Source organism: Passer domesticus, chromosome 3 (assembly GCF_036417665.1).
Source record: "Passer domesticus isolate bPasDom1 chromosome 3, bPasDom1.hap1, whole genome shotgun sequence".
Classification (NCBI taxonomy): Eukaryota; Metazoa; Chordata; class Aves; order Passeriformes; family Passeridae; genus Passer; species Passer domesticus.
In genome coordinates, this window is record NC_087476.1 from 64,507,141 (window position 1) to 64,532,498 (window position 25,358).

The 25,358-nt window shown below is 37.6% G+C and overlaps 1 protein-coding gene across 1 annotated transcript in view; it reads right to left on the reverse strand.

The window, feature by feature from the left end:
- Positions 1-1,121: 1,121 nt before the first annotated feature.
- PEX7 (peroxisomal biogenesis factor 7) overlaps positions 1,122-25,358 on the reverse strand; it is a 42,400-nt gene continuing 18,163 nt past the window's right edge. Inside the window, exons 6-10 of the mRNA XM_064413612.1 lie at positions 25,105-25,211; positions 24,591-24,704; positions 21,573-21,628; positions 15,213-15,312; positions 1,122-3,740 (exon numbers count right to left, since the gene is read on the reverse strand). Coding sequence (XP_064269682.1) covers positions 3,672-3,740; positions 15,213-15,312; positions 21,573-21,628; positions 24,591-24,704; positions 25,105-25,211 — 446 coding nt within the window. The 3' untranslated portion in view covers positions 1,122-3,671. The remainder of the gene's footprint in view (positions 3,741-15,212; positions 15,313-21,572; positions 21,629-24,590; positions 24,705-25,104; positions 25,212-25,358) is intronic.

A 25,358-nucleotide genomic window follows, 5' to 3' on the forward strand; every position in this document is an offset into this window, starting at 1 on the left:
AAGAGAGGTTGCACCTGTACTCAGTTTGGAAAGTCAAGTGTTCAAGTACCAAGTCCTATCTTTTGGAACTTACCTGTGCTATAAGGGCTTCTCTTGCAATACCGCTCATGGTACTCCTAATTTTTTCTATAGACAGGAAAGGGAGGTGGAGAGGAAGCTGTTGTCCCTTGACAAGCCACCCTTTTCTCAATATGAATTGAGGCCAGGTTCAGTACTGCCTCTCCACCACAACACAGTCACACAAAATGTTCTCCTGCTCTTTACTGGGGAGGAATTGAATAAAGCAACAGGGAGATATCAGAGGTGACACTGTAGTGAAGGAGCTTTCCCCACAATGGCTGTTTATGTGTCCAGAGGGAGCAGTGGCTGCTCAGTTCATACATTCACTCTGTTAAATTCTGGCCTGGCAGAGGGGCAGTTCTTAGCAATGAATGGCTCTGTGGTTCCTTACCCATATGAGATGACTATGGTACCCTAACTCTGGTTGTTTAAATGAAATTATGCTCAGTTCTGCATTGCACCTAGCTACAATGACACAGGTGAGATGAAAACAAAAAATTATTGTCTTCCTAAGGGCATAGATTTTTTATAATGGCTTCTTGGATGAAAATGGTAAAGACCTCTATAAAATGCTTAATGGAAAATTTGCCTTAATTAGAGTCTAATGCAACCGTCAGGTCTATCAGGGAAGAACTGTGTCGAGTTGTATCCATTCCCCATTCCATGACCCTGAGCACAGCTGAGCAGTACTGCTGAAAGGCACACTACAGCCTGCTTATGCAGCAAAATCTGAGGCCAGCACTGTACTTGGCTAGAAGAAAGAGATCACTTCATCACTGACACATACTCTGCACAAGCACAAGTCACAAAGAATAATTTAAAATAGCTTTCTTGCCTTTATGAAAATGAAGATCTGATGGGGCACACAGCTAGGAAAAGTTGCTAAAGTATGGTCTCTACCAGTACAGAGGAAATTTGTGACTACCACCCAGTATTTATACATGAAATAAACCATGGTTATGATATTCTTCTTAGAAGATACTCTCAGTATCTTTCACGGCATTTACTTTTTGAACAGCATTTCTTAATTGGGGAAGTGAACACAAGAGTATAGCCAAAGACACTGTGTGCAATTAATTTAATAGCATTACAGAACAACAAATCCATGCCTTAGAACTTGATTAATCAATATGTTTCTTAAACCAAAGAGAAACCCAAACTTAAATAAAACAAAATCTTTCACATGAGCAAGTTTGAAAGCAGAACACATTACATGTTTTAGATTGTTGTTGTTAACTGTTTCAGTAAATGAAAAAAAATATTGGAAGCTAGTATTTTGGTCATAAAATAAGAAGTATTTCTTCAAAACAACTATAGCAAATATTCCCTGAGAATTAAGAATCAGCAACAACTATTGCCAAATTGATTTTTCTGTTACAGTGCAGAAATGTTACAGCACATTCTCACCATTCAAAGATCACACAGCAAGATTAAAGGCCACAGTTTTTATTTACTATGTGCATCTTCTGGATGCACTCATCTTTCAAGAGAAATAAATCCGGATACAGCTAACCAGGACATGAAGGAAGAGAAGGCAATTGAGGAAAGATTTAATCCATGTGCTGAGTGTGCATGTTCAGAATTCCTAATTTTTCCCCCTGCGTTAGGTTTTCTAAATTTTCCCTTCCAACCAATAGGCTATGCCAGCATTCTGGAATAACCCACTCTGTCTGTCCCCCAAGAAACATGCATATAAAATACACACCTGCCACCAAAATGTTCCACTCAGACAAGCAACTTGTAATCAAAGCAGAAAAGGGAGATAAAACAGAAGAGTGGAGGAACTATTGAAGTTGAAATAATCAATTTTAATGCCTAAAATTAGATTTTATGGCCCATGGTACTGCTGAAAGCTGCATGCAGCACAGCTTTATTCTGCATTATTCCTCAGCACACAGAATTAAAGTGCAGTGAACGGTTTGGATTTGGTATAGCACACTGTCATAAAAAAAGGCAAAATCTATTTTTTGTTATTAATTCAACTCAAAAAGATGTCAGTCCAGGGGCAGTTTGCATTTGACAAAGAAAAGTACAGGATCCAATTGGGATCCAAATTGTCATGTTGTAGAAGAGAGTTTCTTCCTGTCCAGCCCTATATACCCCATCAATATATGCATGTCTCCCTGTGGCTACCTGTTAGTTCCCTGGCTCTTTCTCCAAAACAGAACAATCATTCTCTCCTTGCAAATTGCAGGTCTTAGCTCAGCTGAATTCTTTCCTTCATTGCTTCAAAGCACCCAGCAGATCTGGCAGTGTCTGCTATTGGTCGATCTATGAGTTCTGCAACCCAGAAGGGTAAAGGATTAATTAACACCACAGTAAGAAAACCTGACCAGAGATCTGCAAAGACCCAACCCGCAAAGAGTCTTTTGATTGTAGTGGTAGTTGAGATGGGCTAACAGCAGAAAGGAGACAGTTTTAAGGTAAAAAAAAAATGGCTAGCAGGAAATGAGGAAAGAAGGCTATGAGCGCTGGACTACTATCACAGTTTGATCATGAAACACTGTTCAGAGGTGTTTGGAGAAACGTAACATCTGAACGTGTCTACTCGCCCCAGAAAACTTAGATGGAAGTACCAGCATGTGGGCTGAGGGGTCAAACTGGGTGCAAAGTATTCAACATACCTGGAATATGTTGTGCATAGTGTAGTGACTGCAATAGTTTGGCCATACTGGATGTGCTGTGCTTATATCATGCAATTAATCTGCATGTATATAGGTCAACTGGTTTGGACATCACTTCTCACTTTGGCCAGGCTGCCACAGGTCCAGAAACAGTGGATTTATGGCCACAATCCCCTTCTATTTCTTGGAAGAGCTTTCTAAGTGAAAATAGAAGACAACTCTAATAGAAGAGATGGTTGCCCAATCTCTAAATCTTGAGGATTGTGATCCAATTAGTTTTGTATGTATTTCATTTTTTCATAACCATTTTCTCTATTATCAGAGTATGTTTCTATATAACTTCATCAACTGTTTTACTCAAAGAGATCTAAAGGAAAAATATATGAGAATAATCTTCACCATCTTTGTGAAGCGGCAATCAAAAAGGTCAAACAAATCAGCTGGCTACAAACTATGACATTTACTGTCGATCAAGAGTAAATGCATCATATTGCAAAAGAAAATAATGCAACATGACTTACAGCAAAACATAAATGCATCTGGGTGATACAAACTTCAGTTGACATTACAGTACTTTACAGTAAAAAGCTTTTCTCTTTTAATTTTTTTTCTTTTGTACAGTGACATCTCAAAATACACTGCCAGTTTCTTTTAATCTTTATAAGGAACAAGAAGATTCAGGCCTCTGCTCTCATTAGCCAGACAGATGACAAACTCGTGTTGGTTATTCAGCTCTGAAGACATCACTGATATCTGCTATGGCCACTCTTCAGCTTTTGAGTAGCTGTGGAACATTTTTAGCTCAAGTACTACCTACACAGTAAACCAAGATCTGAAGTCTCCACATGTTCAAGTGCACAACACTCCATTCAAGCAGTTCTACTTATAAAGAGACACTGAGGTTAGTGACACTGTTGACACTTTAGCACAAGTCCAGTTGTGGGGGGGAGAGAGAAAGGCTCCTGGTGTGTCAGATCATCTTCTCTTCTAAACAGGAACTGCCAGACACGATGGAGTGTAGATCTTGACTAGTTCGTCCCAAGCACAGTCCACCACCTACAAAGCAAACAAAATCTATTTAGGTCCTTCACAAGTGCAATTTTTACAAAAATCACAGAGAACTTAATGCATATTATGGATTTAATATCAGTTGGTAGTCTGACTTACAATGTCTCAAAAATAATACAACTAAATAATAAATAAATAAATAAATTGTTTTGTTTTGTTTTTTTTTAAACTTTACTGAGAAACGTGAAAATTAACAATCTCCTGTTTTTCATACTCCTCATGAGGAAAGCAGGGAAACCTTTGGGTTTCAGTTGATCCAAATAGGCAAAAAAAGGTAACTGAAAATTAAATTAAGAAAGGACACACAGAAGTCCAGACCCTGCCATGTTTCTTCTCTTTATAGAGTCTTAGGATCCTTTCATTACCAGATCTGAACAACCTTCTTATACTTGCAAATTTGTAATAGACATTTTCTTAATGTCTAGTGGTGAGGAATGGAAAACCAAAAGAGTTCAACAAAATTACACAGGAAGAATTAAGCCAGAATTTCAGTCTCATGCTTGATAAGCTATGAAGTCACTGTCTGTTGTTGAGAAGAGAGATGTGTATTTGCTGATCGTTGAGATTTGAGCCATAGTGTTGCTCCAAGCACTACCTAGACCCCCACTAGTCTAATAAGAAGCGGTGCCACTTGTGACAAAGGCATCTTATAAAGACAGTGACTGATTTGAGTATAACCACAACTTTTCTGAATTCATCGTCCCAGGCTCTATCCTAGATGAAGGCTTGAACTTAAACCAGAAACCCAAAGGTTAACCTGAGTCTACAGTGTTTAAAGATCTTAATAAATAACAAGACTCCAAGGAAAAAGACTATGGAATGCTTTAGGTTTGAAAATTAATTGAAATGCACTTCAGAGTCTGTAACAAAGCGAAAGGGTTAACCACACAGACAATAACTCAAGAAGATAACCTATGTATGATATATATTCACAAAATATTGTAGAAGACAAGCATTAAGGCAAATAGAAGAAAGAGGAGAGCTAAAAAGGAAAAGCTGAGGAGGTCCACAAATAAATGCCAGCAAATCTGGCTGAAAACATATTGCATTATCTTTACAATGTCATTTCCAGTTGGGATTACAAAAGATACAGTATTGGATCCTCTGCACAACAAGCTTCCTTCTGCTGCAGCCTGCAATTCCTGTTCTCTTCTAGAGCCAGAATGAACAGCTGCACACTAAAAATTTGGAAATCCAACTACAGTATTTCATTTCAGACTATAATTAGCCCATTTTGTGTTTACTACACTGCACCATTATTCATTTTCATTGCTTCCTTAGCTGGTTCTACTTAGTTATTTGAAGTGCTTTCCATATACATCTAAATGGGTCAAAAAAACTCTTGACAATGTGTCTGTCTATTCATACGACATAATAGAGCTTTCTGTAGCACAATGTTCTGCTGCATTGCAGTCTCTCAAATCATACCAAAAAGAAAATTTGAGTTTTCGACTAAATGCTGTGTAGAAGCTGGCAATCACATAAACTGCAGGTTTTTTACTATTCTCCACAGCTACAGATCAATGTTCCATAGGCAGTATTTTCTATTTTTGTAAAGAAACAAGAAACAAAAATAACATTTGGAAAAAATCCCATGGGAATTCCCACCTGTTATCAATGTAATTAATATCCCTGAAATGGCCTCTGAACAAATATAGTTATAGAACCATTTAATCTAGCAACACTAAAAAATAAACAGGGGATATTAAAAGAGTTTGAAAAGGATCACATGCGGTAAGTTGCCCAACTCATTGACTTAATGATACCAGGTGAAAAGAGAAAATGTAGCCAGCCAACAAGAGGAAAACAAGCTACAGTAAGGAATAGTGAATCAAGTTCTCTCCTGTGCGGCAGGAAGTGTATAATGAAATACTGATAGCAGAAACCTTGATGAAAATACACACATGAAGTACAGAACACAGGTATCAATGGAAAACTGGGACACTGCAGCATGGCAGAACATTAAAAAATGAATGACATTTCCATTTCTCCTTACTTTCTCCAAAGTACAGGCAAGAGTGTCAGAGAAAGGGGGAAACTCTAAGCTAGGAGTGCAGCAGCCAGCATTTTTTGATGGCGAGTGCCATGTGCCCCTTTGCAGTAGCTCAGAGATTTTCACTGCCTTGTATACAAATGACTAAGATGAAGCCCAAGATGAAGAGAAGGACTTGTTCATGCAGCAACTGCATCAGTTTACAAAATGTCTTCTCCCTGCAGTTTGCCTTTTATCTTGTGACCTGTCTTACAGTGGTCTTACAGTTGTACGACAGTTGTGTGCCTTTCCCCAGAAAAGGAGAACATGGGATATTGAATATAAGTCCTTTAAAAGTATTTAAGAAATGTCAGTTCTCCTGTGACATATGACCATTTTTAATACATACTTCAAAGTATGTATTATCAAAAAAATACATACTTTAGGCTTTTTTAAAAAATAAACTAAATGCAACAATTTAAATATTAAAACAGAGTTAGAAATTTCATGGGGATGAAAGCTCATCCAGCATACCATACTAAATAAATATAGCATCCAAAAAGGGGCAAGTTCCTAGAGTTTACATTTTGATCAATGAGATGATGTTACTGACAGGTGAAGAAAGTCCTCCTGTGGTGGGATGAAGATAAAGAAAAACTGAAAATGGACTCACACTTGATTTGCACACCTGATAAAAATCCCTCCATTAGGAGCATGGAGGGATGGAAGTTTTAAAAAAATGTAAAAAACATAAAAAATGTCTGCTGTCTTGGGGTCAAATTTTACTCTGAGATACAAACAAATCTCAGTGATTTCAGTTTTTAGAGGGTGCATTTTTTTGTTTTTTGTTTTTTGGTGTTTTCTTAACTGACATGGCAACAGACTAGAAGACAGTTTATTTCTGTTGCAAAGAACTGTATAAATTGCAATACCCTTACAATATTGACTATTTTGCATGGCATATTTTGTATGTCATGCAACTTTCATTATCATTTATGAATACTCTTGTAACTATAGAATACAGTTTTTACTATAGCAACTTTTAACTACCAAACTGCAGGGAAAAGAAGAATAATTAGAGCTTAATTGTAGAACAAGAACATTCTCTGTTGCACTGACTAGTAAACTACATCAAGAAATAACGCAAATAGAAGAAGAGTTCTAAGCCTGGTAATTTTCATTATAACTAAAACTACATGGAACAAAGACAGTCTAACAAAATGACACATTAATTGTCTTTAATGCTTTTCTTTCAGCAGCAAAGTTGCAGCACCAACATACATACTGCAGGTAGTATACTGTTGTTACTGCAGAATAAATATCTTGCCAATTTATCTGCCCACAAAGATACAAAAACAATTACAAAAAATGGGGATCACTGTATTTCTCTTCAAGTGAAGCCAGAAAAGCAAGCAAAGAAACAAAAAAACTGCAGTCATCCCAGAAAGCTAATTGCTTGACTAGGAAATCATAGCTCAACTCAGCTAAAATAGCTATCCTGTATTTTATTGAAATGTTTATCCTTGTCCCAGAGTATAATAATGTTTTCCACCAACTGATTTAATACTGACATCCATTCATTTATCAGAGCCATTTCCATTGACTCACTAACTGATTTACTCCCTTGACAGGCCCTCTGTTTCCTATTCATCACAATCATCTTGCCTTGCAATAGACTTAGACCTTTTCCAGCACCCGAGGGCAATCCGCTCAGTCTAGTGCAATTACCTGCATGACATTCTGCCTCTTTACCCTTCAGAAGAAGCAAGAGAACAAGAGAAAACTCCCAAGTTAGCCACTGACTTTTTTATTCAGTACTTGAAGGCACAATAAATCTGCTAGCATAATCAAGATTAAATATATTCAAAAGAACAACTAAAAACTTAAGAGTTCAATTACCCTTTATGAAAGGGTTTAATCAGAACCAAGTACAGCCCTCTCTAGATTAATATCTCCAGAACTATCTTGGTGCCACTGAGTTTCCAGAGTGCTCATAATGAATCATGTGATAATATGTAAATGTGCCTGAGAGAGACCCATTTCTCAGCTTCTCCCCATCCCATTTTCAAATGAGACCTGTCTTGTCTTTTTTCTGTAGAGGAGCCAGCAGAAAAAAAAAAAACAGTTCTTGACTCTCATTAGTTGTGCTTCCCTTCTTCTTTTAGTTTCTTATCTTCTGTGTCTTCTCAAACATAACTTAATGGTCTATTTATATCCTTATTACATGTTTTGAGGGATCCTGAACATCCTCTAATCTCCATCTCTAAGAGATGGAGATTAATTGAAGATAAAGCAAGATATTAGGTTTGCTACTCATCAAATTATTTTTACAGGTGAACAATAAAACTAATTGGTCAAGTGCATAATGGATCATGCATGAGTTTAAACTTATTCAATATCTATTTTCTTCTAGAAATTTGGACCACTACTGTGGCCTGTTTGGTTAGTATTTGCCAGAGTGAACTGCATGATGCCAACCTTTACATGAGACTGAAAGTTTTCAGTTTCAGATGGGAGTTTTCAAATAATTTTTTTTTTATTTTCCATGTGCAGTAACACCAATATTTTTTAAAATTTACTTTTAAGAAAACACACCTTGATTTGATTATTATTTCCAGTAAAGACAAAATGAAAGATACTCCAGAACAAAACTTCTTATAAAGATCTAGGTTAAAACTAGAGTTACCAGAAACAGATGCTTCAAATGCTGCTTAAAAATCAGTTTCTTTCTTAAAAAAAAAAAGGGCATTATTTTTCACGTTGCAAAGATATGTCACAAAGAACTGATCTAACAAGTCAAGAGCTGTCTCATCATTTGTTCTGTTGCTCTGACATGGGTAATGGGAAGACGACTTGGAAGTCAAGCCACTCATTCCTAAATAGAAGTCTTCCAAGTGTCCTTTCATCAGTAAATTGTAAAGGAAATGGAGATGTGAGTTGCAGGTTAGAAAAAAAAATCCTTGAAATCTCCACAGATTTGATACCAATTCCTCTTTACTCTAAAAATTAGGAGAAAGACATCACCTCAGTCTTCCAAGAACTGGTTTACTTGATAAATAAATTTTAAGTTCTGTAGAAGGTACTTTGGAACCACAAAATGCCTTTCTGTGCTGATACTGACCTTGGTGACCCCAAACGCAGTCAATTTCCGTCAGTGAAACTGTTTTTTAATGACCCTATTTGACCTTCAAATTCATCCTTCAGCTCAGAGTAGAGTCCAGTTCCTTCCGTTTGGGATATAATCACAAATAATCATAAGCCAAACAGTATTTTCAGTAACAGCTGCAACATCCTGCTGTCTTCCCCTGAGTTTCACTAGTGCAATTCACTGGGACTTCCCAAATATTTACTGGTCATACAGGAAAGTAACAGAACCCACTACACTGAGTAAAAGATGGGGCTCGCAGAAGTAGCAAGTATTTGTAAGCCACTGCACCAAATAAAATGCACAAGTAATACATTTACTGAGTAAGAAAGTACTGTCTGCCATGCTTCCCAGTACTTCAGTATCAAAACTAGATTTTCCTCTCCAAACACTTGCAGCTTTTACAAAATCGTGATGCCTGACAGAAACCTTTCCAAACACAAAGAAACTTTTGCTGATAATGGCACATTATTACTCATGAGTGCCTGGCTTTAACTTACACAGTGAAAGTTTAATTTTCACAGTTTGGGAAAGACATACAGTAAGCACCACTAAGAACTATCTCCTTCTTTTAGCCCCTCCAATTCAGTAAGCTATTCAGATTGGTTTAACACTTGCAGCTGGTGAAATCTGATATTTTATGGAAAAATCCACTCTGAAATTAGGTAAGCAGGTTCTTTTTATCTCAAAGAATCAAAGAAACTGCTTAACTTCAGTAGCATCCTGGAGAAGGACCATAAGGAGAGACTAAAATGAAGATAGTGTTATAATTATAGCAGTGGCATAGCCACAACAGCTGGGTGGAAGCTATCAGGTCTTTAGTAATTAAGTGTAAAAGATAACAGCAAGTGATCAAAAGAAAAAAAGCAGAGAGTATTTGTTCCTCTGTACATTTTCACAAGATGTAGCTCCACTTCTATATGGAACAATCAACATTTCTGGGCCTCTTGAGTATCCACAATTAATTTAAATGAACAGCAAAATACATAGCCAAACAGCCTTACTAAAGACATCATCTGCATTTATATTTTGCTATACTGCTTAAGGCAGCTCTTGCAGCCCCTCCTGTCCCTTCTACTTCCTGTGCTGGCACAGCTAATGCAGCACACTGCAAAAGCAGCACAAAGAAAAGGAGCAGGACAAACCTGCACACCAAAACTTGACAATGATCAAATATTTCCCCATAAAGCTGGATGAATTTAGAACTAGATTTCAAGTTCAGGGCACGCAGGTCAAGTGTATATAGTTTGGTTATGGCCTCCCTCCAGCTAGTAAGAAATTACAGCTTTAAAATTTTAGTGATGCAGGATGCTATCAGTTTCCTTGGATCAGCAGATCAGTGCAGGCACCTCTTCTTAGCTCTAAGTACCACTGGCCAGGTGCAAGGAAGGAGCAGACAGTGGTTGGGCAGAACATGCTGGTGACATCCCACAGCTTTAGGAAGAAGAGAGTGGAAGTTCAGGAAGGCCAAACCACAAGGCCAGTGTAACACAGAGCACAAGAGCCATGGGTATCACACTGGTACCATCACTGTCTCCACAGTAAGCGGTGCTCTGTGTGTCATGGTTTAATCCCCACCAGCAACTGAGTACCACACTGCTGCTCACTCACCCCGACCCCACCAGGTTGCATAGGGAGGAGAATTCTAGCCACAAGGTTAGAGAAAACAAGTTTCCAACCCAAACTTGTTGACAGAAATAGTTATTTACACAGACAGCTGCCCCTTTTATAGTGCAATTATGATCCAAACACACACAATCACAGTAGAAGCAAATCCTAAGTGATCACTATGTGTGTTGTACACAAATTATTCTCAAACCCTAAACTTCAGCAAGCATTCAGGTAACAGATGATTTTGAACTAGAGAACTGACACTTGGTTCATTCATTTGGAGCTGAACATTTTTAATTTCCAAAAGGAGCTCCTCAGCACGGTACATTGTGGAGTCCTGTTCTGATCTGGCATGTCACAGACGTCTATGTGCTTTTCACATACCAAGTGCTCACTACAACACTTGCCATCACTCCCACTGAAAATTACGTATCCTTGCAGTTTAGGAATGTCATTGTTCATAGCACAGAAGTATAGAGAAATTGAAAGATTCCTCTCCTGTTTCCATTAGATACTTAATCCTGTTCTCAGCAGCACAAGAGAAAGCCTGACTCAGTGGCAATCAGTAATTTATACTTTCCACTGGCTGTATTACAGAGTTCAGAACAGATGTGAGATGTAGCTAAAGAAGATTTTCAGACAAAATTCAGTGTCAGGTTTTTTTTACATTTGTTTAAGCAAAATTGTTTTAGAATTGCAACAGAAAGGGCTGGATTGTCCAGTATTTAAAGAAACTCATTATACAGGTGTATTTCTATTCTTTACATACTTATGGAAATAATTTCAGAATCAAGACAAAAAGAGAATGTTTACAGGATCTGTACTTTTATCTGTGTCATTAATGGATTGCCTGAAGATATTCAAAATGCATTCACGACTCCCATATGGCATTTAACAATAGAAGAAAAAGGCTGCTTTTAAATAAAGCTGTGCAAGTAACACCAAAGGAAGTTACCTACAGCATGTAAACATGAATGCAAACACAGCAAAATCCCAGGAAGAGATGGCTTAAAGGAGTATAATATTTTTATTCATCAGACCATTCACAGATCACATACAGGAAAAGTAAATATAAGGAGAGAAGTAAGAAATCCAGTGAGCTACAGAGCACAACTCCACTACATGGTCTAGCATTACCAGCCCCAAACAAGGAGTAATTTATACCTGCATACCATTTTTTAGTCCCTACATACATCCAATGTCTATCTAGTGTATATACAAGGAAGAAAACTTCAGCTGTTTTTCTTATTCCTAAACTTTAGAAAGAACGATCTGATTTTAAAAACTGCATACTCAGTGTTGCTGACAGGGTAAACAGACTTTCTCACTTCTTAACAATACACAACATCAGAAATTTAACAGAATTTTGGTGCTTAGGGTCTTGTCACTGTTCTTGTGTATGCCTAGGCTACTTTGGCTGAAAGCTGGAGTTGGGAGTATTTTCTCCTGGAAAACATGCCTGGCAAGACCAGCACTTGCAGTTTAACAGAGAAATACACTGAATATCATGAGGATCATTTCTGTTAATGATTTGCACTGCAAAATGCACATTTTTGTATGCACCTGAAAGTTTGTTTGTTGTCTCAAATTTCCATGAATCTGATACTAACATTATAGTGGAGGAAAAAAACCCCAAACCAAACAACATCTGATTTTTAAAATTCAAAGCTTTCAAAAAACACCTACTTTACAGAGGCAGATAATACAAAATAGATACTAGAATATTTAATTAAGCACAAAGGAGTTTACTGTTTCATCTAGTTAATAATACTAGTGGGTCTCTTCACATTCCTTATGACCAGATTTTTTTCCATGTTGCCTCCCTTAGCACAAGAACCAGCCTGCCTGCATGTACCTACTCTCTGCCTGAGGGTTCTGTTCAAAGCTCAATCAGATCCACAGGAATGTCTTGTAATTCCTAGATTAACTAGCTGCTTAATCACAATATCTGTTCTGAACACTTTCAATAATGCATATAATTTTTTCCTTGATATGTAAAAACTACTTCAAAAATGCTGAAGTTCATTGTGCAAAGCCGAAGAAAACATAATCTGTCTAGACAACAAAAGATATCATTAAGAATAAAGCAAAGGTTAATGACCAGAATGGTACTTAATTTGAGCATAAATGAATAGCTTGTCCATTATAAATAAAATACCCTGCATTCTTCCTGGATCCTTCTTCTCTTTCTCCCTGGAGGAGAGAAGCAGTTCAAATCTGAAGTCATAACTCCTTATAAAGCAAACAGTGAAAATCACAAATCATGCAAATAAATGAAGAAAACAAATAATGGAGCTCATCATCAGATTTATAAAGAACAGACATAAAGACAAGCTACTTATTGGGAACAGCAGCGTAAAATTTAAGCAAATAATCTTTGCTGGATGGATGCAGAAGCCAGGGAAAGACTCCAAGGGCTCATACTGGAAGCAACTATTCAGCAGGTGTTCATAGAATGGTTTGGGCTGGAAGGGACCTTAAGGATCATCTAGTTCAACGCTCCCCCCGACACGCACAAGGACACCTTTCACTGGACCAGGTTATTCAAAGTCCCTTTCAGCCTGGACTTGAACACTTCCTTCCACAACTCTGGGTAACCTGCTCCAGTGTCTCATCACCCTTACAGTAAAGAATTTGTTCCTTATGGCTACCAATGATCTCTCAGTTTGAAGCCATTACCCCTTGCTACATGTCCTTGTAAAAGTTCCTTTCCAGTTCTCTTGGAGGATCCCTTTAGGTACTGGAAGGGTGCTACAAGGTCTCCCTGGAGCCTTGTCTCTTCCAGGCTGAACAACCCCAGCTCTCTCATCATCTCTCATACATCTGTCTTTGTATGAGAGATGCTTCAGCCCTCTGATCATCTTCACGGCCTTTCTCTGGACTCATTCCAACAGGTCCATGTCCTGCTCAGAGCTGAACAAAGTATACTCAAGGTAATGTCTCATGGGTCTTCCTATAAAAATGGGGGTTATGTTTCCCTTGTGTTCACTCCTTAACTTAGCAAGAGCTTAATTTTATCACAGATTTTTAAGCTTCTTAAAAAAAAAACCCCATTCACAATTTGTATTGCTGTGATATCCAACCCTCAGAATACATTAAATCAAGTCAATGGAAAAAACCAGAGCAATATCAAAGCTGTTGCAAATGCCAAACTTCTGTCTGGAACGCACATTGGCACTCAGTAAATATGGGTATGTACCTCAGATTTATAGATTTTGTGCACTAAGTCCAACATCAGACTTGTAGAATTTCTGTGTGGGAAAAAAGATACCTGAATGCACAAATGTTCTACTGTTCATAATTTTCCTTTTTTCAATGTAAAAGTTCATGCACACTTTTCTTTCAGTTCATTATCTACCATGAAGCAATGGGCTCGTAGTCAAAGTAATCACACCCTCAATACAAAATGAAAGAAAAAATCTTCTCTCTTCATTCAGACCAAATGCAAACCCACACCAACTTCATGGAAAACTGAACTGGGCTCAGCACATGCACTGCTGTGGGGCTGTGAAGCCCTAAATACACTGTGCTATGCTTGCTACTCCCTCTGGACCCAGTGCAGCCAAATCACATCTATGCAGTCACACAGGATGAAGTTTCAATCCCCAGCAACTGGTCTTTAAGTATTCTTGCCTTGCACTGATGAAAAATAACCTGAACCTTGAAGGCTTTTTTGAGCCTTAGAATTTCCCCCACGTGGCTCACAGCATGCCTTGTGTATAGTTACTGCAGCACCACTGAAGCAACAGAATTTTAGGAACAACCAACTGGGCAGAAACCCCACCAAGCTATCATTTAGCTAGAATGGTTCCGTGTGCAGTAAGCTACGTATGTGCCAAACTTACACCTTTCTTCTTTGTCCTTTTACCAGCAGAAACGACAATGGTTTTAATTCACTTTGTCCAAACAGAATGTGAATGCAGATGTTACAATTTTCGTCCAGGGTAAAAAAAAAAATCTTTTTACTGTGAATCTGAGAAGAATCCAGATGTAAATTATATCTCTGGCATATTAAATAGTGCATTAGGAACAATTAATAAATAACCTTACAGCATTTTTTTGTGTGGAAAACTAAATGCTTTCTCATTTTAAAGTAAAAAATTACCTTCAGTTTTTCAAAGTTTCTTGTCTAAAAATCATTTCATACTACAAAATAAGAATCCTTTGTTTACAAAACAGAAACAACTGTAGCAACAGAAGGAGAGAAGAATCCTTACAGAACCAGTATAAGGGCTACTGATAAAATAGGCTCTACTTATTCACTTTAAGAGCTGAGGGTTTTTGAATTTCAGCCACAGATTAAGCCACTCGTAGTCCTCTAAACAGTATGCCAAACCAGGCCTAGGCATCATGTGTAACACTACCAACATTTAACTTGACAATTTAAGTAGATGGAAGAAAGCTCTGTATCTCAGCTTAGCATTCTAGACTCTTCTCTACTGTTCTTCCTTCTGAAGCAAAATACTTCATTTTCCCAGAGCTCACCATGGCTTTCAGTTATCTGATTTTGCAATCTTGTCTGTTCTGCCCTCCTCTCCTACCCAATGCAAGGAACTGCTTCACAAATAAAAATGGACCTGAAATGAGGTTTATTTGATAAGCATTCAGCCAGACTCAATTCCAGAAGCTTACTGCAATCTGGTGACTTATAGAGGATCTGAGTGCTACAGCCCAGCCATGACCACAGTGCCTATAACAGGCAAGTGAAAAGTAAATGCATCCCAGCTCTTACCTGACCACGGTTGTGAAGACTTAAATCGAGACCACATGTAAATTCAGTGTGATGCTCAACTGTTTCCAGCAAAGGATTAGGCTTGGAAAAGTCCCAGAATCTATAGAGAGAATAAAAGAGGGAAAGAGAGAGGGAAAAAAAAAATCAAACAAACCACAATTAAAGTAATTGAAAGGCCATTTCAAAAATATAATGCAAGATATTGACGAATCTGTTGCTGCCAGGGTATTTAAAAAAGCAAACTCATCCACTTAAGAAACATAACAAATCATACTCCTGGTAAAGCCATCTGCTGATTTGCATAAATTAAACCCCACTGGGCAAAGCCATCTTTGTGTCCTGTTGCAGAAACTGAGATCAAAGTTGGCACCAAGGAGCAGTCATTGGGACATTATTAAAAGAGAAGAAAAAATGTAGGCTAGAATATTCTTGTTATATTTCTTGATGGCTGGGGAATTTTATCCCTGAAAGATATTAGCACAATTTGTGACTTTTCTCAGTTTTTGGCATCATTAACTATGGGGTCTTTATTTAAATAAAAATTACACACTCATTTAGAGATCTCAGTCATGCACATTGTCAAATTTGAGACTGTGTTCCTGTAAAACAAAATTTAGTACTATAATGTAGTAACAAATGTGCACTACACAGATCAGCTGCCTTACACAGTTAATTATACTAGTTCATATTTTTAAAATAATTTTTTTCTTTTGAGCCTTGGTTTATAAAAAATACTTAGAAAATAACAATTCTGAGGTCCTCTATTTCTCCCAGCTACTGTCCCAATAGATGCAGTGTCCATCAATGCAATTAACAGGAAGTGTGAGAGATCTAAGAGAAGATGGGATTAAAATAGAGGTAAAAGGCACCTCAGCCATGAAAAAAAGGATTCAAACACAGAACTTTCTGATAATAACACGCTGACAAAACCCCGTATGCTGGCACAGAACAAAGATTTATTTCTTTCTTGTGTTGTATATACCACTGAGAAAAGTCTACAGGCTGCACAACACAGCACATTTTGTGGGCTGTCAGCTGTAATCAAATTTTCTACAGCCCAGATTTTCACACAGGGGTCAATTATATGCTTTACTACTTCTGTAACAATCATAGAGGTCTCTTTGCCTTGCCTTTATTGGGAAAAGTGACAATACTTAACAAGAACAGCTCATTATCAGACCAACTGCAATGGAAGTACTGTAAGTTCAAACCAATTCAGGGAAAATAGCAAACACTGGAGCCAGCAGGGTCAGTTTGTTTAATATGTAGATGTTATCTCCTTCATAAACAAGGAGAGTGGTATCAGCACAATGGCTATGCCATAGCAACAACCCTCTTAATTTTTTCCTAGTACCTGAGATCTTAAATAAACAACTTATTTTGCAGGCGAGAGGAGCAAAAGACCATTTCAGCATTTTCATCCTCCCACATTTGTTCATAAGAAGGTAAGGAAACACAGCTTTTTTTTCTAAGTAATAGTGTTAGCCTTCCTTGCCACAAGAGCTCTCTAGTAATTCTTGAAAGACAGATGGTCATAACTGAAAACTATGATTAAAGGAAATAACTTAAGATCAACATGAATAAAGAACCTAAAAAGACCATTTGATCAATTTAAAAAATAGTAGGACAATATAGCGTTTGCTTTATGAAGTTGTGTTGTAAAGAAGCAGTTTAGAGATTAAGAGTACTGCAACTTAGTTCAACAGACTGACTGGAAGCTTTGATACCTTTTTTTAATATATAAATAATTACTAATGAAAGCTCAAAAAAATGTTCAGTCTCAGGACTGAGAATCATTGATGACAAATTAATGATGGTTCTCATAACAACTTTGCACTCCAAAGTGAGAAACACTGTCTATTGCACAGCTTCCAAAACCACCATGGTGACAGCAATACTTTCCTGAGAGTCAACTTCCACCATATTCTGTAGACTGAGAGGGAAATGCAATTTTTCTAAGACACTGTTTACCACAGCAGGATGGCTGTACAGAGAAGTGAAGATGCATTCACAGCACAAGTAGGTGTGCTTGCAATACTTCAGTTTTAAGTATATCTACAGACTTAGCAGCACGAACTTAAAAAATGGGCCAGACAATCACATGGGCTTTTAGGGTCCCTTACAGGTTTGTACAGCCTGTACAATCACAGGTGTGTCACTTAAACTGCTATTTTTACCCATATTAGGTATGAAGCCACAACTTCAGTCACATCTGCACTGATCACAAAACCCCAAAACCTATATGAGAGCATTTTCTTAAACTTTTTAAGGCTGGACTTGTTAAAAATATAACTTCTCCCTCATTTCTCTACAGTTTCTTTGCTTTATGTGTACCTGGCATGCAATTCATCAGCTCTGCATGTGCAGAATAAGTGGACTGCTTATTCTGAACAAGGTATTACGAGAAAAAGCCTGTCAAGTTATGGATTTTGTACTTTGTACCACCCATAGCAGTGTCACAAAGTGCTCCCTGATCAAACCACTTTTACCAACCCAAATATAGTCTGTTCTGCATATCTTCTACCTTGTCCTCACTCCCACTCTACCCTTACCTTCACTACTGGCTGGGGAAAATGAGGAAGCAAGTATCATTCCAGGTTCCAGTGTCTGTACAATACATGTGTTGTGGCACCCTGTGGCTGCATGATGAGGAGCTAGCAGATGAGTAGGATTACTTGTGGTGGTGAATTCATGCTACAGCTCTTACCTTCCTTGAGGCAGTACTTGGAGTTTCCCTCTCTTGCATAAGTTTCCATTAAATTTGTAAAAGCTTAAAGCTTTGTAAATTTAGACTACATGTTTCCTGTTAAATCTAGTTAAGCTTTCAATAGGTTCAAAAGTTACTCCAGGAAATGTGTCTATGAAAATGAACAGATTGAAGCACAAAGAACAAGTCTACCTCCTTCTGGGTAAGAAAAAAATACTTATGATAAAGTATTTCATTTATTCATGAAAGCTTTACTAATGCTCTTAGGTTACAAGAAGTCTTCATACATAGTATTTTTAGGTGGGTGTGAAGCAGATGTTTAGAGGGTGCTTTCCATAAAAGCCCACTCAACAATTAATGCTAGCTTTCACACACAACCACACCAGGCACAAGTCACAGTAGCAGGTGAATGTACAAAGCCAGGAACCTTTCAAGAGCAATACAGAACTCAGTGCCAGTTTACTACACGTGTATCACACAATTCATCCCCCTGCGCCTATTCTCTAATTCCTGTGCTCACTTCCAAGAGTTCTTCCTGCAAACTAGAGAAACTTCTGTCAGAGAAGAGCTTAGTGTCAAACTACTTTTGGATACAGGCTAATCGGGGCAATGAGGTTACTTCAGGCATTAACTAGGGACATCTAACTATTTCCACACTAATATTCTGAAGAGATTATTTCATTATAGTTCCAGTGAAGTATCAACATTATGAAGCAATTTAGGTATAGAAGGACATTTTCCATTTGAGGAAAATGAAAAAAGAAGAGCAAATGAACAAACACCCACCTTTTCACCTTGAAAGAAGATACCAAAAAAAGAATACAAGGCTAGTAAGGATACCTAGCTGAAATGGATACCTAGCAGTTTATTTTATGATCAGCCTTATCCTGTAAGATTTCTTTGTGATCAGAGTTACTGAACTTGTACATAGTGATGGAGAGCTGGAGATAGTGGTTTACCTTACAGTGTGTTGCAGAGATGATGTCCAATATAGTACAATTTTTAACAAAAACTGCCTTTCCGCGTTAGGGACAGGCTTCTGTGAATATGATCCAAGATCTGGCCTGACACCAGCTTAATAAAGCTCTATAATTTATCAGATCTTCTGTTTAGATTTTGGTGAGCACTGTCTGTGACTAATGCACCAAGATTTCTTTTTTATACTGAAGGGTCCAAAAATACAAAATGGTGATTCCAGTAAAAGATGACACTGATGTTCTTCCAAACTGAATTTTGACAGAGATAGCATTTAACAATATGCATGCAGACCTAAAGTAGTTCTGGAAATGTTACAGTACTTTGTGTATTTCCTGGCATTTTAATGATTCATTTGTGTTCAATCTGCACTTTAATTAGCCTACATTTTTTCTGAGCTCTTCCAAAGAGTAAGGAAATGGTATAGAAAATATTTGTCTGAGTGAAGCATTTACTGGACAGGGATTATAAATCATTATACCATGGTATGTAAAAACTCAAGTTCAAATCAACATTCTCTTTTTCTCAGCTCCCAGTATGAAGTTGGCATGTGAACTAGGTTTCTTTTCAGTAGCTTGACTACAGTGCTCACATTCAATGATTATTCTATTTGCAAAGGAGTAAGCTAAGCATTGTTAATTTTGTTTTCAACCTACTCTTTTTTCTTTTAGATATCCAGCTGTGATTATGTGCCAAACTAGCTGTATGACCTGAAATAAACAAAATCCCCGCTTCTTACATGGTAGTTTGATAATCTGAACTAAGATTTGCAGCTGTTTGGTTAAACTATAAAGCTTCAGTAGCATTTAAGATTACAGAACTCTGACAGTAAAGGATTGCTCCACTACTATGCTCTATTCTGTCATCTACTATAAACTGATGCCTGCAGATAATTCTGAGCTTCAAACAGACACAGCAAAGACTATAAATTAACAGTATCATAACTAAACTGCTATTAAAATAACACTGAAATAAATCTGTTTTTAAGGGGCTGCCATACCATGCTGTTGTAGGAATCAAAATTCAGAGCCGCCCCACCAAATGGGGCTAAAAAGCCTTGAGTAGATTCAACAAGATCCATAATTAATTCCATGTACTAGAATCCATACTTCTCTTCCACCTTTTACATACTGATCAAGGATTTTTACTCTTAAATTGAAATGTATGTGTATGTGTGCATATATTCACATCCACGTGTGTGTGGTGAATGTGCATGTGCACATGTGACAGGATGTGTGTATGTATATACATGTGGAGTGTATGGTGCATCCAGTAAAATGACTGTATGTGGTAGAGGTACAACATAGTCTTTAAAAGAGATGTTCCCAAATTCTTATGGCAACATTTTTCCTCCATTATACAGAATATTTTGCTTGTGACACCTTTTCCTAAGACTTTCACCTGGTCTTCTCTGTTGTTTGTTCATTCATACCAAATCTAATTGTTTTAGAAAACTGTTAAAAATCTTTATTTCATCTCTTCAAGTCTGCTCTCTCTCCCTAGTAATGACAAGTAAATCTTTGAACAGAAAAATAATGCCTAGAGTGAATTTTGTGAAGAGGTCCCCAAGCTCTACATTTATAGACATGATGCTTTGTGAGCTAGTAGCTCTCTCCATCTTTTCTGACAATTTCCACATACGAAAATGTCAGAGATGAAATTGCTCTAGATTTCAGTACTGCATGAAGCACATTAGCACCAAACATGAAGGAGATATAGTTGGTGTCAAAAAGGGGAAGAGCATGACAGGACAATCAAGTCACTTCAATGCTTAATGGGTTAACTTCATGATGCAACTTTATATGATGCTCTGGCAGAAGACTGGGTAGATTTATGATTTAGCAACATATACAGGCACTGAGAATTAGAACAGCAGAACCTCTCTAGGTCTGGTGTCAGACAATTAGGATACAACCAGAAGTGACATTACTTGAGATGATTTGGACAAGTGGAATAACTTCATGGCATTCCTTTATGAAGGACTTATGACTTCTCCCATTTCTTAATGTACTGCCTACTACATTCAGTCCATGTTAGAAAATTAAAATGTAGATCAAAGAATTTGGTTGAGGTATTCAGGAATATTTCATAGTGTATTGACTTGTGATACCATTTATCTTAGAGAAATCCCAGTATCAAATCAAACTTCTTTAGGACTTTGAGTTAGCTTTAAAACAACAGTACTACAAGATCCTCAGCAGTAGAAGATATACTGATCAGCCAGGGGAACTTGCAGAAGAACTGTATAAAGAGTTCCAGCATACACACTACAGAACTCTATTAAAGCTGCCTCGGATACTGATAGGACAAAAACATTGTTCATAAAAAGCCTAAATAAAAATGTGTCACAGAAACGTATGAATTCACCTAACTAAATTAATTTAACAGGGTATTACCTTCTTATCAGACATTATCACAGCTGGATGCAACTATGTTCAGCAGAGTGATGTGAAAAGGATTGCAGAAAGCATCCAACAGAGCAGATATTGCTCAGCATAGTGACTGAGCTGACCTTTGAGTGACAAACCCATGCGTTTTCAACATAGCTTATGAGGCATCTGACAGCAACATTAACTGCACTCCAGTATATCCACTCTGGAACTGTTTTCTATTGCAAGCCATATTAAAATAGATCACCTTTCTATTTTTATCCAGTTTATACAGAGAAAATACTGTACCTTACAGTAAAATCATAGGAGCAAGAGGCCAATATAGTTGCATGGAATGGGGAAAACTGCAAGAAAACAAAAAAACTTTTAAAATTAAAACATTGTGAACATATACAGGCCTACTGTAAGCAGCAAGTTATCAAAGTTTAACTACTTAATTGGTCTTGGCTGGTACCACATCATGCTGCAACAAAACAGACTACATCAATGTATTTCTCCCCCATGCTTCTAATTACAAGGAATCATAGAATTAATAATCACAAGGAATGCTCTGTGGGATCCTGTGTTGGTTAGATTTCATTACAGCAGTACCAAATAACTCTGCTGTAAAGTTAAGAAGTTCTGGAACAGTCATATAAACAGTCATTAACTTCTGCTTTTGGCTAATAGGCTAAGTTTCATCTTGTTATATAAATCAGGTTTCAAACCAGCTATGTGGCCAGTTAATTATTTTCAGAGAGACAAAATCTGGGCAATACTGCACAGAGAATACAAGATACATTACCATCATCAATTCTATATCCTACCGTTTTGAAATTATTTATACAAATGGGAAAATCAGGGAGAAGTGGAAAAACTGAAGGCAATATAATATCACTTCATTCATGATTTCCCCCTCTCCTACAGGGCATTTTACAGGATACACTCTTCCATGGTGAAGTTCTTGCAGACTGGTCTAACAACTGCAGCAAAAGAAGGATGCAGTTGTGCAAAAATTGTTCATCTCAGCTCTAGTTTTTTGGCAGCCTTCAGTTTCCAACTATTTTAAAATCTGTACTTCTCAGCAGGAAATACAATAAGCCACTGACATAACTTGAGTTTGAAATGCAGATCCCCCACACTGGTTCACAGTTAAGTCTTCCTGCAAGACTTCTAATATTATTCACAGCAACTACCAAGTTAGTCTAGGCTACTGCCATGCTGACAGAGCTCTCTTTACTATAGCAGAATTGAGGAATGTGCATGCTGGAACTTGAACCTCTGCAGACTTCCTGCAATTTTTTTTGAGGGGAACAAACCCCAAAAAAACAAGTTCTGCACCTCAGGAAAATGAATACTAGAGGGGAAGAAGTCTGATGGGCAACAAAAAATCATGGTACACTTTCCATAAGCCCCCTTTGCATGTCCTCACAGTTTAAGATAAAGCAAAACCATACTGTCAAAGTTTTGTCATTAACCTTAAGTATCCTAGAAACTCACCTAAAGTACACTCTATCAAAATACTTAGAAGAGTGCTACACACGTAGGTTGAAAAAAAAAAAGCATAATGTCTTTCTGCTACAAGAGAAAATTCTGTTCAATTTAACTGTAAGATACTAAAATTTTATCATCTGCGTGCCATACAGGCAGAAGATATCACTACCACATCATCCATCCTGACTCCAACATATCCAAATATCTTTTTAGGTAAATTGAAAACTGTAACTGTGTTTCAGTGTAAGATATTAAAGCCAGCTAAGAATGTGAGGATCAAATGCACCAACATGAAAATCTTCCAAAAAGGACTCCAGATGACCTCAGTGCACTGATAATGCCCTGTACTACAGTGAAAGGCCATAAGAAATCTACTGCAGGAATCCTGACAGTACTGTGGTGGGCAGAATTCCTTGCCAGACTCAGATCTACTGCCAAGACTTGTGGTTTCCACTTTCTTTTCCACTTCAAACTGTGTGCTCCTGTCCCCCTCCTTTGTGTCAAGGCCCGCAATTGTGTGGTTGAGCAACAAATTGAAACAGCTTAATGATCCAGACAGAAACTAGTCACTTTCAGGGAGAGGGTTTTCAGTCAGAGCCATCAGCTGCAGCTTTACAATCAATCGCTTGTGTCAGCACAACACAGGGGAAGGGATATCAGGAGGGGCAGCTGCCTCTATAGAGGCAGCATCCAGGTCTCTCTCTCAATTCGGTGTGACTGGTGAGTTACACCCCACAACTGGAGATACTGCACCACCCCGAAGTGCTGGCCCGCACTGTCATATCTTATGTGCTCAGGGACCATGTCTGTCTTGAAATGGAAGCAATGAAAGCCTGGTAAGACGGAATAGAAGTCATGTACTCTCAGTACGTCTCCTCTGCACATGGATGCATCTTCTCGCATGAAAAATATTTCACAGTGCCAGATTAGAGAATAGTCACGCAGGCCTTAAATTAGAAAAAAAGATTCAGCATCAATCACCAGAGGGGACAGCAGGCAGGGGTAGCTGGGATAAGGAGAGCAGGAGCTTCTCACGTTATTTGACCATGAAAAAGATTTGTGATATGGAATGACTACCTGAGTCACATCCTTTTCTGATAAATTACAAACTAAGCACAGTAACTTCTAAATATGTTAGAAACAAATCATGGCCATGTGAAGCAAAATACCAACCCAGGATAACTTTTTCTGCCAGTTCAGACTTCTAGAAAATATTAATAAACATATCTGTTCCTGAAAGGCTTTAAAAGGATTAGGTACCATCTCCTTTTTCAGGAGACTTTGATATTGACGTATTTGACTCCCACATTCTTTGCTAGTTTCAATATTTTACACTGAAACATAGTTTTAGTGTTTGAGCTTGCCTGAAAAGATATTTGGATACCTATTTTCATACAACATGATAAAAATGTCATTGTGCATTGAAAGCAAATTCTTATTGGTGGGTGTTCTAGTTATACACAGATCCAGTAAAGTCATCTGTAGTCTTTCATGTATAAAGTTTCAAAATCCCTTTGAATGCACTAATATTTTCTTTGTATACACGAAAATATATATTCACAATGTGTTTTGTATCTTGTCTTCTGTGAATATTGGCCCTTTGTGTGGAAAGACAAAGGAAAAGCATCATTTAAAAATAAGTAAGGGGAAGTGTTTTCCCCATCTCAAACTTCCCATATAATTTAGCTGAAGTAACCTTCAAACCATGTCTCAAGCCCTCTAACATACTGTTGTTTTTTTCCTAGTTATTAGATAATATAAAATATTACCAGCTTCCAGAAAAAAATGTGTAATAATTCAGTGATAGTCAACGGGAAATAAAACACAACTTACTTTTACTCTTCTGATAGCATAGGTATGACCAAGCAAGACGAACACTGGTTGCCGGATGTTCCTCAAATCCCAGCCTTTTAAGCTACAGTCAACTGCACCAGTTACCAGCAAGTTCTGACGGTTTCATAAAACACAGATATATCATGACAATTTAATTACTGAATTGTAGCAACGCCTATGTTAGATACAAAAGTTAGATAAATCAAAAAATACAGATTCGTAAATAATAAATGAAGTGACATCCCCAGAATGTAAATTAAAGAGCACAGAGAAACACAATCTGGTCTTCCACTTTTGACTACTCTGCCCACTAGAGTTGAGCAAAATCTCTGATCTGCTTGGGCTGACCATCTCTTAGAACAAAGCTCTACTGAAGATGCAATAGTGAATGAGAGCAACAAAGCAACTAGGCATGTTTTCATAAAGAAAATATGCAATAATGTTGCAGTAAAACCCCCTGCTATTTAATATGAGTGGTTCAATTAGCAAAACAGTGGGATGAATGGCTTTATACCTCATCATATTTGCACCAGTCACAGCTCAAGACCTCAGCCTGGTGGGCTGGTATCACAAGTTTGACTCCTGGGGTTTTCACATCCCAAATTCTTAAAGTTTGATCACCTGAAACAAAGAGAAATTGATTCAATGTTGTTGCATCACTTACAAGTTTCAGTTAATCCATTAGTACTTAGCAGACAACTGTTAGCTTGTCTTTCTAGTCTACCCCTAAAGATCTATAGCATTTCTATACACCCTTCTTACAAATTC